Source organism: Apteryx mantelli, chromosome 33 (assembly GCF_036417845.1).
Source record: "Apteryx mantelli isolate bAptMan1 chromosome 33, bAptMan1.hap1, whole genome shotgun sequence".
Classification (NCBI taxonomy): domain Eukaryota; kingdom Metazoa; phylum Chordata; class Aves; order Apterygiformes; family Apterygidae; genus Apteryx; species Apteryx mantelli.
In genome coordinates, this window is record NC_090010.1 from 2,187,085 (window position 1) to 2,199,381 (window position 12,297).

Here is a 12,297-nt window from a genome sequence, read left to right on the forward strand (position 1 = left end):
GTTTGTCCACTTCTAGGTAAATCAGCTGGTCTAATAACAGCTGTTACCTCTCTCTACAAACCTTTCATTTCAGGGATTTACAAGGCACTTTCCAAATGGAGCCAGAGCAAGGATTACAAAGCCCTGACCACATAACCACTATGTAGCTGAACTGTTTGCAATGTGGCTTTATCCAGTACCTTTGGAAGGAAGTGCATCCCCTTCAGGTGAAGCCCAGCTCATCTTCATGTTGTGCAAGGGACACAGGGGGAGTCCTTGCCATTTGGAAATTGTTCCCAGTGGTGCTTTTGGTGACAGTGTATCGCATCTCCATTGTCTTTTTTGAGTTATTGGTCAAAGCTGAAGTCTCCCAGTGGCGTTGGCTGCAGCATGACTTGTCTCCCAAATGCTCTTTAACATGTCCATGGCCATTTGCCACACCAAAGTGTGCTCGGAGTGGGAAGGTGGAGTCCTGCACAGAGACAGGGAGGGGGTGGAAGGATGGGTCAGACAGATGTGCAGTGGTAGAATCTCGGTAGAAAAGCTTGGAGACCAGCTCTATATTTGGTACTTAGTAGCATATACTTGATGCATAGTATGTACTTCAGGTGATACTGTGAGGGAAGCTGAGCCCCCTTCCTTCTCCCCACAGTCGGTGAGGGTTATATGGGGCTATACCAAGGCCTTTCATCTCGTAAAATGAAATGCCAAAGGAGGTGGGGAAAAATGAGAGAGAACAAACCATGATAATGTGCATTGATAACTGTGCATACTGTAATTAATGATGGAGGGCAGGCTAACTAGATAAGGAAATCTCATCTGAGCAAAGCTTGTGAGTCAAGCAGGATTTGGAGAATTTCACAATTCCTCCACTGGTGTGTGGTGTTTACTCTGTCGCCTGTTCAAGCAGCCATTAATTGCTGCCTGATGAACCAAACCCAGTAATAAAATTAACAAACCTGCTGATTACCATGGAATGGAGACCAACTCCTCCATAAGGTATAAAGGAGAACTTCCATCTCCCCCAGCAGAGGAGTTGAGGCTCTTTCACTCTCATTTCTCTTCCTGTTTTACAGCCTCCACCACCTGCTCTCTTGCCTTCTCTTAACGCTCTGAAAACGACGCTATGAACCGACAATTCTCCAGATTTGGGGATGGGGATTTCAGTTCTTTTTCTGCTCACTGTGGTACACTGGGTAGTGGGCGAAGCTCATCTGCCCTGAGCCGCTGTGACAACAACAGAGGAGAAGAAAGATATGGTGGTTATGGGTACGGGTATGGCAGCAGGAGTCTGCATAACCTTGGTGGGTTTTGGAACGTTTCCCTCTGTGGAGGCTACAGAGGAGAAGGAAGAGGATATGGAAGGTGCCTGGGATTTGGTGGCAGGAGACATCTTGGTACAGGCTTTGGCAGAAGAGAATGTCCTGTGGGAGCTTTTCAAGGTGGTCAAGCAGGGCCTGGTAGCATGTGTGGAGGAGGTTTAGGCAGGGAGGCACTTGGAGGTGGCCTTCGTAGAAGTGCCTTTGGTGAGCAAGGGGCTGGACAGAGTTTTGGGCAGGCTGGTGTTAGTCAAGGCATCAAGGAGGTCCATGTCAATACCAGCCTGCTGAGGCCAGTACATGTGCAAATTGACCCTGAGTTCCAGAGAGTGCGGTCAGATGAGAAAGAGCAGATTAAGACTCTCAACAACAAATTTGCATCATTCATCGATAAGGTAAGTCCCTGTTGTCTTTTTATTTCTTATCCAGGAGGGGAAAATAGCAGGGGTACTGCTCTGCTTGGGAAAGGTGTGGGGACAAGTGCGGCATTAACACATCTGATCCTTTTGCATCCTCTCCTCCAAAATTACAGCAATGGCTGGATTCCATTAGGCCAGTACAAAGTTCTTAATAGCTTGTTGTAAGCTCCGCTGCATGAATCACTTATATTTAGCCCTGGGATAAGTATCTTCAAGGCTTCTTTTGTGGCAGGATGATAATGAACTAAGGGGATGTCACTGACATATTAATCCATTTCCCTTTTGAGGAAAGGGAAATCTGCATGGCTAGCAATATTCTAGAGCCTGAGAATTGTCTGTGCTAGGAGGAGAAATGGGTAACAGACAGCACTGATATGTTCTTGTTTCTTTTTCTAAAGCAAAATGTTGCATTTCTTTGAACCACAAAATGACAAGTGATTTCTTTGCTTGGAGTTCCTAGCTTCTTTCTGCTAGCCAATGGTTCCCAAATCTTTCTTCTTTACCTCTTTCCTTGGTTTACACTACAACTCTTTCATCTCTGTGCCTAGTGTTATCTTCTCACTCCTTTCTACTCACAGACACAGGAACAAAACACCCATCAAAACACTTCTACCCACAGAGACCTTGCATGTGCCTTTGTTTGGGTGGTGACGTGTGTCTCTGCATAGGGTGGAAGCTGGTATTATTTGTTACATGTGAGGACTTAAGGGCTTCTGGTATTACCTTTATAGGAAAGATGTTGGTTGCACCCAGAAGTTTTAAGCGTGCTTAATCCTGAAAAATATGAGGGCTTTTGACTCTTTTCTTTAAACATTCTGGATGTCAGCTGCCAGGATAACAGCCTGTTCAGCATCCCCTCTAAAGAAAAGCTATCCTTCTGGTTTTCTGAAAATGCCAACTCTGAGTGTTGTAGGTCTTCCTAACTTTCTTCTCTAAGACAAGATATATCTAGAAGAAGAGTCATCCTGTGTGTTCCCCTAAGGGGCTAGCTCTTCTCATGTATTTGGATGTGTAAGGAACTGCAGAAACAGCTGAAATCTCCCCCCACCCCAAACATCCTCCCAAAGTACTGTGCATTTAAGAGATGAAAAAACAGCAAAAATTTGAGTGAGAATCAGCTTTGAGAAGCAGCGGTAAAATCGCACCCTTCTTAGGCAACAGATTGGACAGTCCCCATGTTTACCTAAACTGTCTCATGCGTTGGTATCACAGTTCTTACAGTTGGTCCCAGCTTACTAAACCTGTAGATGTTACCGTGGTGGAGATAATTAATTAGTGTTGGTTTTGCTATTGTTAATGGAGACTAATGCTGCTGTCAGTGCTTCCCCCAGTGGTTTCCAGTGGTAGAGATGCTCTTCTGGTTTGGCTTTCAGGTTCAATGCCTTGAGCAGCAGAACCAGGCTCTAATGACCAAATGGGAACTTCTGCAGCAGCAAAGTGCCCAGCCGGAGGAAAGCAGAAGTATCGCCTCTTTCTTCAAATCTTACATCAGCAGCCTGCAGAGGCAGTTAGAAACTCTCCAGAACCAAAAGGAACAGCTGGATCCGGAAGCATACAATATGCTTCGCTTTGTTGAAGATTATAAAAAGAGGTGAATAATCGGGAGTCTGGGAAAAAGCAAATTGTAGAGCTGGAATCTGACTCCTTCCCCTCCCCCTGTCCTTCCTCATGCCCTTCTTCCCCCTACCAGTGAGTGACCCAGAATTCCTTACTCCTGCTTCACTGGCAGGTGGGAATTGTGGTTAAACCTGTGCAGTGGAGGAGAGGAGGGGCAGAGCTGAGCAGTGGGGTCAAGCTGAGAAGTCACTTCTCATTCTAGCTTAGCTGCCCCCAAATGATGCTATATGGGAATGTGAGAATTTTAGCTCAGATTATGAGGACTTTAGACCTTGTCTAGATCTACTATGTTTTTGCTAATTTGGCATATGCTTTTCCAGAGGTTTTGCAACTGCTTTTGCAGCTGACAGAAATTGCATTTAAATGAAAACTTGGCACAGTCAGTGTTTGGTTCATTCCCTTTGGTTTCTGATCCACTTGACTGAAAAATTATGATAGGCAATGAGCTACCTATTTCTTTTCTTTGTTGCACAGATTCGAGGATGAAATCAACAAGCGCATGTGTAAAGAGGAGGAGTTTGTGGAGCTCAAAAAGGTGCAGTAATCCAAGGCACTGAGCTAAATCAAAGCCTCAGAGATAAAACAATAACTGGATTGTGGCTGAGGTTTTCAAAAGCAGTGTCTTTGCTTAACTTTTTCTCCTCTAACTGAAGTCATCTAAAACCTAAGTTTTTTACTGCAAGAATGGAGAGAAATCATTTCCTCCAGAGACTGACTTGGTCCCTTGTAAGATGAATATCTAAGAGGTGTTGGTCTTTCTCCATTCACTCAAGCACGATCTGGGTGAGATATCATTATTAAGGGGACTAACGTTGAGGAAGATGAAGCAAAGCCAAAATTCAGCGATTTGTGTGTTGCTTGTGTCAGGTGGAGAAGCTGATCACGAATGTGACTGTCTTTAATGCAGCTTTCTGTTTATGCGTGTGTGTGTACACACACATACATTTGAGTACACACAGGATAATATTTATAGATGATTTAAGTAGGAAAATAGAAAATTCAGATAACTTTGTCAGAAAAAAATAATGAAATCCATGTTTGTACATTTTGCATTTTCTCCAGGAACACATCTGTTGACACAACTATTCTGCTTTATTTCCAAATCATTCTTTTCAGTTCTAAGCATTGAAAACTTCTATTTTTGCTGCTTTTAAAATTAAAACTGAGATTTTGGGGCCATTATTTGACTCCAGGAATGAAGGGCTTAAAGAAATGTACTAAGTTTAGCAAGAATTGCACTTCAGTGGAGAGTTTGCCATCAAAGAAATATAAATATGCCTGTGGTTCTCTTCACAGGAACTGGACAGTGCCTACATGGGAAAAATGGAGTTTGATGTGCGGGTGGAAATACTGAAGCAGGAGCTTGAGTTCCTCAGATGCTTATATGAGGCAGTGAGTATGCTTCTCGGACTAAAAACTTTCCCTCAGGTCATATAGGACATGTACCTTTTGGAGGTTCCTAGAAAATTCCCCTGGAACAGGACTTAGCATGTAGAGTGGATCATCCCTGGCCTTTGATCTAATGAAGTGCCTTTTTGTACCCATGAGTGAAAAAAGGGGGCTGGTGTGGCCTGGAGGTTGGAAGAGACACTTCAAAATTAAAACTGGTGGTTGACCTGTAGGACTTGGAGGATTCTAGGCTCTGGGTGATGCAGGTAGGGAAGTTCCAGTGGTTGGCTGGACAGAAGGTCCCATTTCATTCCTCATAACAGGACCTGAACTGTTCACCTGGACTGTTAATATCCAAAATCTTGTTTTCCTTGCAGGAGCTGTCTCAGCTGCAAACAGTAGTTGGCAACACCGATGTCATTCTGTCCATGGACAACCACAGAGAACTGAACATGGATGGCATCATTGAAGAAGTCAGACGGGAGTATGAGGGAATTGCTCAGAAGAGCAAAGCTGAAGTGGATGACATGTATCAGGGCAGAGTGAGTAGACAGCAACAAGATAGGGAAGAAAGTCTGTCTGGCTTGGGGATCAGTGGACAAGAAACCAAGGTGCCTGTTCTCTTCTCTCTGCACACCAGTACCAGGACCTTCAGGACATGTGGGTAAATTACCGTGAGCAGCTGAGAAACAGTTACCAGGAAATCCAAGAACTGACCAGGCAGATCCAAAGACTGCGGCCAGAAATTGAAATCATAAGGAAAAAGGTAAAGCTGAGGCTTTCCTAACAGGACTAAATTGTTTATGTCATGCATGCTAAGGATGTCTACATGGGGAGTCAATGCAGAATAATATACCCTGCCCTTTGGAGCCAAATCTGGAGATGATGTATTTGCTTTGAAGTGAAACGGGTTTTGATTTTGGATATCTATGCTGGGATTTAATTTGGGTTAATTTAGCCAGTCTAATGCTGTATCTTTTGAGTGCTATCATTGAGGCAGGCCTTTTAGTTTCCAAGGACTCACAGGAAGGTTTGAAAATCCCAGTCCTGTTGAAGGGAAATGGACACATTCTACTTGTGCCCTCTGCAGAATGCCAGCCTCCAAGAAGCAATTAGGGATGCTGACCAGCGTGGGAACTCTGCCATCAAAGATGGCCACGAAAAGCTTCAGGAGTTGGAGCATGCCTTGCAACAGGCCAAGGATGAGCTAGCTCGTCTTCTTCATGACTACCAGGAGCTCCTGAATGTGAAATTGGCCCTGGATGTTGAAATTGCCATGTACAGGTCACTTCTTGAGGAGGAGGAGACAAGGTATGTACAAACTATTCATCCAGGATAGAAGCACCTGCTCAGTGCAGTCTGTCCTACAATCCATCACTTAGATCACTAAAATGAACTGCTGTCTGGAAGGGATGAGCTCTTTCTTTGGGCTATTGATAGAGCCTAAACTGACTTTTAGATTTATTGGGTACACTATCTCAATTTCACTTTTTCTTCACAGGATACAGGAAGGCTCACCGGCAAGAATCTGTAAGTATCTCAAGGTTATGGTTTGCTTTATTAAGAGCACTATTACCATTTTGTTGTCTGTGATGCTTAACACCATGTGTGCTTTTAACCTAGTTTCCTAGGAAAATGAGGTATATGTTGTTGTCTTGTGAGTCTGTGTGTGAATACATGTGTATATGCATTTATAACTTTGTCTTGATCTACTAATTTTTGAGCTTATTGGCAAATTTCAACCAAGTCTGTAAGGAGTGGGAGACATGTCTCTTATTCTATATGGAATATAGATCCATATATATAATATGCGTCTACATTACACATGTCTCATTGAAGCAAAAATAATCTTATCCTGAAACTCATGGAAGCAGGAAGGCAGCTAAAGGAAAGAGAGGCCAGTACTCATGACCTTCTTGAAGGAAAGGATGCACTGTGTGTTCATGTACAGTGCAAGACATAAGTCATCTTAAGCACAAGTTAATCAAACTACAAGACAGACCCATAGGAGGCCATGTTTCATAAGTATGTCCACTTATGAAAGTTCTTGCTCACCCTTTACAATGATTTCAGTATGATCCCTAAAGTAGGTACAAGGATGGCCATATATAAGTACATACATCAGCTGTGCTTATAATTGTTTCCATTGCTGCAATAAGGTATATGACTTTCCTTGCAGGTGTCATTGACTACACTGCGAGTGCCACGAGTGGCCTAAGAGGAAGATCTAGAGGACGATGCCATCCTGAAAATACTGGATATACTTCAGCAGAATATAGCTCTGGAGGGATAAACAATCCCGAAAGTACTTGTACTGCAGGTTCCGGTGTGAGGGGTGCATACGGCTCTGGAGGAGGAAGTTATGGCTCTGAGAGTAGAAGGCATGGTCCGTGCAGTACGAATCACAGCGCTGGAAGTAGCTGCAGCTCTGGAAGGAGAGGGTCGATCTCTGGAGGTGGAGGAGGAAGCTCGGGTGGTGGGGGATCCAGCTCTGGCAGTGGAGGGTCCATCTGCGGAGGAGGAGGCTATGGGTCTGGAGGAGGAGGAAGCTCTGGCCATGGAGGATCCAGCTCTGGCCATGGTGGGTCCATCTGTGGAGGGGGAAGTAGCTCTGGAGGAGGGTATGGGTCTGGCAGTGGCAGGCACAGTCCCCACAGTGGGGGTCTGAGCTCTGGTGGTAGCAGCAGCTCTGGCAGGAGAGGGTCGATCTCTGGAGGTGGAGGAGGAAGCTCGGGTGGTGGTGGATCCAGCTCTGGCAGTGGAGGGTCCATCTGTGGAGGAGGAGGCTATGGCCATGGTGGGTCCAGCTCTGGCCATGGTGGGTCCATCTGTGGAGGAGGAGGGGGAAGTAGCTCTGGAGGAGGGTACGGGTCTGGCAGTGGCAGGCACAGTCCCCACAGTGGGGGTCTGAGCTCTGGTGGTAGCAGCAGCTCTGGCAGGAGAGGGTCGATCTCTGGAGGTGGAGGAGGAAGCTCAGGTCATGGAGGATCCAGCTCAGGCAGTGGAGGGTCCATCTGTGGAGGAGAAAGCTATGGTTCTGGAGGAGGAGGAAGCTCTGGCCATGGTGGATCTAGCTCTGGCCATGGTGGGTCCATCTGTAGAGGAGGAGGCTATGGTTCTGGAGGAGGAGGAAGCTCTGGCCATGGTGGGTCCATCTGTGGAGGAGAAAGCTATGGTTCTGGAGGAGGAGAAAGCTCAGGTCATGGAGGATCCAGCTCTGGCCATGGTGGGTCCATCTGTGGAGGGGGAAGTAGCTCTGGGGGAGGGTACGGGTCTGGCAGTGGCAGGCACAGTCCCCACAGTGGGGGTCTGAGCTCTGGTGGTAGCAGCAGCTCTGGCAGGAGAGGGTCGATCTCTGGAGGTGGAGGAGGAAGCTCAGGTCATGGAGGATCCAGCTCTGGCCATGGTGGGTCCATCTGTGGAGGAGGAGGGGGAAGTAGCTCTGGAGGAGGGTACGGGTCTGGCAGTGGCAGGCACAGTCCCCACAGTGGGGGTCTGAGCTCTGGTGGTAGCAGCAGCTCTGGCAGGAGAGGGTCGATCTCTGGAGGTGGAGGAGGAAGCTCAGGTCATGGAAGATCCAGCTCAGGCAGTGGAGGGTCCATCTGTGGAGGTGAAAGCTATGGTTCTGGAGGAGGAGGAAGCTCAGGTCATGGAGGATCCAGCTCTGGCCATGGTGGGTCCATCTGTGGAGGAGTAGGCTATGGGTCTGGAGGAGGAGGAAGCTCTGGCCATGGTGGATCTAGCTCTGGCAGTGGAGGGTCCATCTGTGGAGGGGGAAGTAGCTCTGGAGGAGGGTACGGGTCTGGCAGTGGCAGGCACAGTCCCCACAGTGGGGGTCTGAGCTCTGGTGGTAGCAGCAGCTCTGGCAGGAGAGGGTCGATCTCTGGAGGTGGAGGAGGAAGCTCAGGTCATGGAGGATCCAGCTCAGGCAGTGGAGGGTCCATCTGTGGAGGAGAAAGCTATGGGTCTGGAGGAGGAGGAAGCTCTGGCCATGGTGGGTCCAGCTCTGGCCATGGTGGGTCCAGCTCTGGCAGTGGAGGGTCCATCTGTGGAGGAGGAGGCTATGGCCATGGTGGGTCCAGCTCTGGCCATGGTGGGTCCATCTGTGGAGGAGAAGGGGGAAGTAGCTCTGGAGGAGGGTACGGGTCTGGCAGTGGAAGGCACAGTCCCCACAGTGGGGGTCTGAGCTCTGGTGGTAGCAGCAGCTCTGGCAGGAGAGGGTCGATCTCTGGAGGTGGAGGAGGAAGCTCAGGTCATGGAGGATCCAGCTCAGGCAGTGGAGGGTCCATCTGTGGAGGAGAAAGCTATGGGTCTGGAGGAGGAGGAAGCTCTGGCCATGGTGGGTCCAGCTCTGGCCATGGTGGGTCCAGCTCTGGCCATGGTGGGTCCAGCTCTGGCCATGGTGGGTCCATCTGTGGAGGAGGAGGGGGAAGTAGCTCTGGAGGAGGGTACGGGTCTGGCAGTGGCAGGCACAGTCCCCACAGTGGGGGTCTGAGCTCTGGTGGTAGCAGCAGCTCTGGCAGGAGAGGGTCGATCTCTGGAGGTGGAGGAGGAAGCTCAGGTCATGGAGGATCCAGCTCAGGCAGTGGAGGGTCCATCTGTGGAGGAGGAGGCTATGGGTCTGGAGGAGGAGGAAGCTCTGGCCATGGTGGATCTAGCTCTGGCCATGGTGGGTCCATCTGTAGAGGAGGAGGCTATGGTTCTGGAGGAGGAGGAAGCTCTGGCCATGGTGGGTCCAGCTCTGGCCATGGTGGGTCCAGCTCTGGCCATGGAGGGTCCATCTGTGGAGGAGGAGGCTATGGGTCTGGAGGAGGGGGAAGCTCAGGTCATGGAGGATCCAGCTCTGGCCATGGTGGGTCCATCTGTGGAGGGGGAAGTAGCTCTGGAGGAGGGTACGGGTCTGGCAGTGGCAGGCACAGTCCCCACAGTGGGGGTCTGAGCTCTGGTGGTAGCAGCAGCTCTGGAAGGAGAGGGTCGATCTCTGGAGGTGGAGGAGGAAGCTCAGGTCATGGAGGATCCAGCTCTGGCAGTGGAGGGTCCATCTGTGGAGGAGGAGGCTATGGGTCTGGAGGAGGAGGAAGCTCTGGCCATGGTGGGTCCAGCTCTGGCCATGGTGGGTCCATCTGTAGAGGAGGAGGCTATGGTTCTGGAGGAGGGTCCAGCTCTGGCTATGGAGGGTCCAGCTCTGGCCATGGTGGGTCCATCTGTGGAGGAGGAGGCTATGGGTCTGGAGGAGGAGGAAGCTCAGGTCATGGAGGATCCAGCTCTGGCCATGGTGGGTCTATCTGTGGAGGGGGAAGTAGCTCTGGAGGAGGGTACGGGTCTGGCAGTGGCAGGCACAGTCCCCACAGTGGGGGTCTGAGCTCTGGTGGTAGCAGCAGCTCTGGCAGGAGAGGGTCGATCTCTGGAGGTGGAGGAGGAAGCTCAGGTCATGGAGGATCCAGCTCAGGCAGTGGAGGGTCCATCTGTGGAGGAGAAAGCTATGGATCTGGAGGAGGAGGAAGCTCTGGCCATGGTGGGTCCAGCTCTGGCCATGGTGGGTCCAGCTCTGGCCATGGTGGGTCCATCTGTGGAGGAGGAGGGGGAAGTAGCTCTGGAGGAGGGTACGGGTCTGGCAGTGGCAGGCACAGTCCCCACAGTGGGGGTCTGAGCTCTGGTGGTAGCAGCAGCTCTGGCAGGAGAGGGTCGATCTCTGGAGGTGGAGGAGGAAGCTCAGGTCATGGAGGATCCAGCTCTGGCAGTGGAGGGTCCATCTGTGGAGGAGGAGGCTATGGCCATGGTGGGTCCAGCTCTGGCCATGGTGGGTCCATCTGTGGAGGAGAAGGGGGAAGTAGCTCTGGAGGAGGGTACGGGTCTGGCAGTGGCAGGCACAGTCCCCACAGTGGGGGTCTGAGCTCTGGTGGTAGCAGCAGCTCTGGAAGGAGAGGGTCGATCTCTGGAGGTGGAGGAGGAAGCTCAGGTCATGGAGGATCCAGCTCTGGCAGTGGAGGGTCCATCTGTGGAGGAGGAGGCTATGGGTCTGGAGGAGGGGGAAGCTCAGGTCATGGAGGATCCAGCTCTGGCCATGGTGGGTCCATCTGTGGAGGGGGAAGTAGCTCTGGAGGAGGGTACGGGTCTGGCAGTGGCAGGCACAGTCCCCACAGTGGGGGTCTGAGCTCTGGTGGTAGCAGCAGCTCTGGAAGGAGAGGGTCGATCTCTGGAGGTGGAGGAGGAAGCTCGGGTGGTGGTGGATCCAGCTCAGGCAGTGGAGGGTCCATCTGTGGAGGAGAAAGCTATGGGTCTGGAGGAGGGGGAAGCTCTGGCCATGGTGGGTCCAGCTCTGGCCATGGTGGGTCCATCTGTGGAGGAGGTGAAAGCTATGGTTCTGGAGGAGGAGGAAGCTCTGGCCATGGTGGGTCCAGCTCTGGCCATGGTGGGTCCATCTGTGGAGGAGGAGGGGGAAGTAGCTCTGGAGGAGGGTACGGGTCTGGCAGTGGCAGGCACAGTCCCCACAGTGGGGGTCTGAGCTCTGGTGGTAGCAGCAGCTCTGGCAGGAGAGGGTCGATCTCTGGAGGTGGAGGAGGAAGCTCAGGTCATGGAGGATCCAGCTCAGGCAGTGGAGGGTCCATCTGTGGAGGAGGAGGCTATGGGTCTGGAGGAGGAGGAAGCTCTGGCCATGGTGGGTCCAGCTCTGGCCATGGTGGGTCCATCTGTGGAGGAGGAGGGGGAAGTAGCTCTGGAGGAGGGTACGGGTCTGGCAGTGGCAGGCACAGTCCCCACAGTGGGGGTCTGAGCTCTGGTGGTAGCAGCAGCTCTGGCAGGAGAGGGTCGATCTCTGGAGGTGGAGGAGGAAGCTCGGGTGGTGGTGGATCCAGCTCAGGCAGTGGAGGGTCCATCTGTGGAGGAGGAGGCTATGGTTCTGGAGGAGGGTCCAGCTCTGGCTATGGAGGGTCCAGCTCTGGCCATGGTGGGTCCATCTGTGGAGGAGGAGGCTATGGGTCTGGAGGAGGAGGAAGCTCAGGTCATGGAGGATCCAGCTCTGGCAGTGGAGGGTCCATCTGTGGAGGGGGAAGTAGCTCTGGGGGAGGGTACGGGTCTGGCAGTGGCAGGCACAGTCCCCACAGTGGGGGTCTGAGCTCTGGTGGTAGCAGCAGCTCTGGCAGGAGAGGGTCGATCTCTGGAGGTGGAGGAGGAAGCTCAGGTCATGGAGGATCCAGCTCTGGCAGTGGAGGGTCCATCTGTGGAGGAGGAGGCTATGGGTCTGGAGGAGGGGGAAGCTCAGGTCATGGAGGATCCAGCTCTGGCCATGGTGGGTCCATCTGTGGAGGGGGAAGTAGCTCTGGAGGAGGGTACGGGTCTGGCAGTGGCAGGCACAGTCCCCACAGTGGGGGTCTGAGCTCTGGTGGTAGCAGCAGCTCTGGCAGGAGAGGGTCGATCTCTGGAGGTGGAGGAGGAAGCTCAGGTCATGGAGGATCCAGCTCAGGCAGTGGAGGGTCCATCTGTGGAGGAGAAAGCTATGGTTCTGGAGGAGGAGGAAGCTCAGGTCATGGAGGATCCAGCTCTGGCCATGGTGGGTCCATCTGTGGAGGAGTAGG

At 51.4% G+C, this 12,297-nt stretch overlaps 2 protein-coding genes across 2 annotated transcripts; both read left to right on the forward strand.

Moving 5' to 3' along the window:
* The first annotated feature begins 955 nt into the window (after nt 1–955).
* LOC106495064 (keratin, type II cytoskeletal 4-like) lies at nt 956–6,099 on the forward strand. The gene is given in 7 exon segments (XM_067314114.1): nt 956–1,693; nt 3,091–3,308; nt 3,809–3,869; nt 4,631–4,726; nt 5,101–5,265; nt 5,364–5,489; nt 5,814–6,099. Coding segments are annotated over 7 exon segments (1,653 nt in total). The 3' UTR covers nt 6,063–6,099.
* Nucleotides 6,100–8,423: 2,324 nt separating this feature from the next.
* LOC136994808 (retinitis pigmentosa 1-like 1 protein) lies at nt 8,424–12,296 on the forward strand. The gene is made up of 13 exons (XM_067313942.1): nt 8,424–8,517; nt 8,578–8,862; nt 8,923–9,171; nt 9,232–9,615; nt 9,676–10,038; nt 10,099–10,326; nt 10,387–10,569; nt 10,630–10,830; nt 10,891–11,181; nt 11,242–11,448; nt 11,509–11,790; nt 11,851–12,051; nt 12,112–12,296. The coding sequence occupies exons 1-13, from the start codon at nt 8,424–8,426 to the stop codon at nt 12,294–12,296; spliced, it is 3,153 nt and encodes a 1,050-aa protein (XP_067170043.1).
* Nucleotide 12,297: the final 1 nt, after the last annotated feature.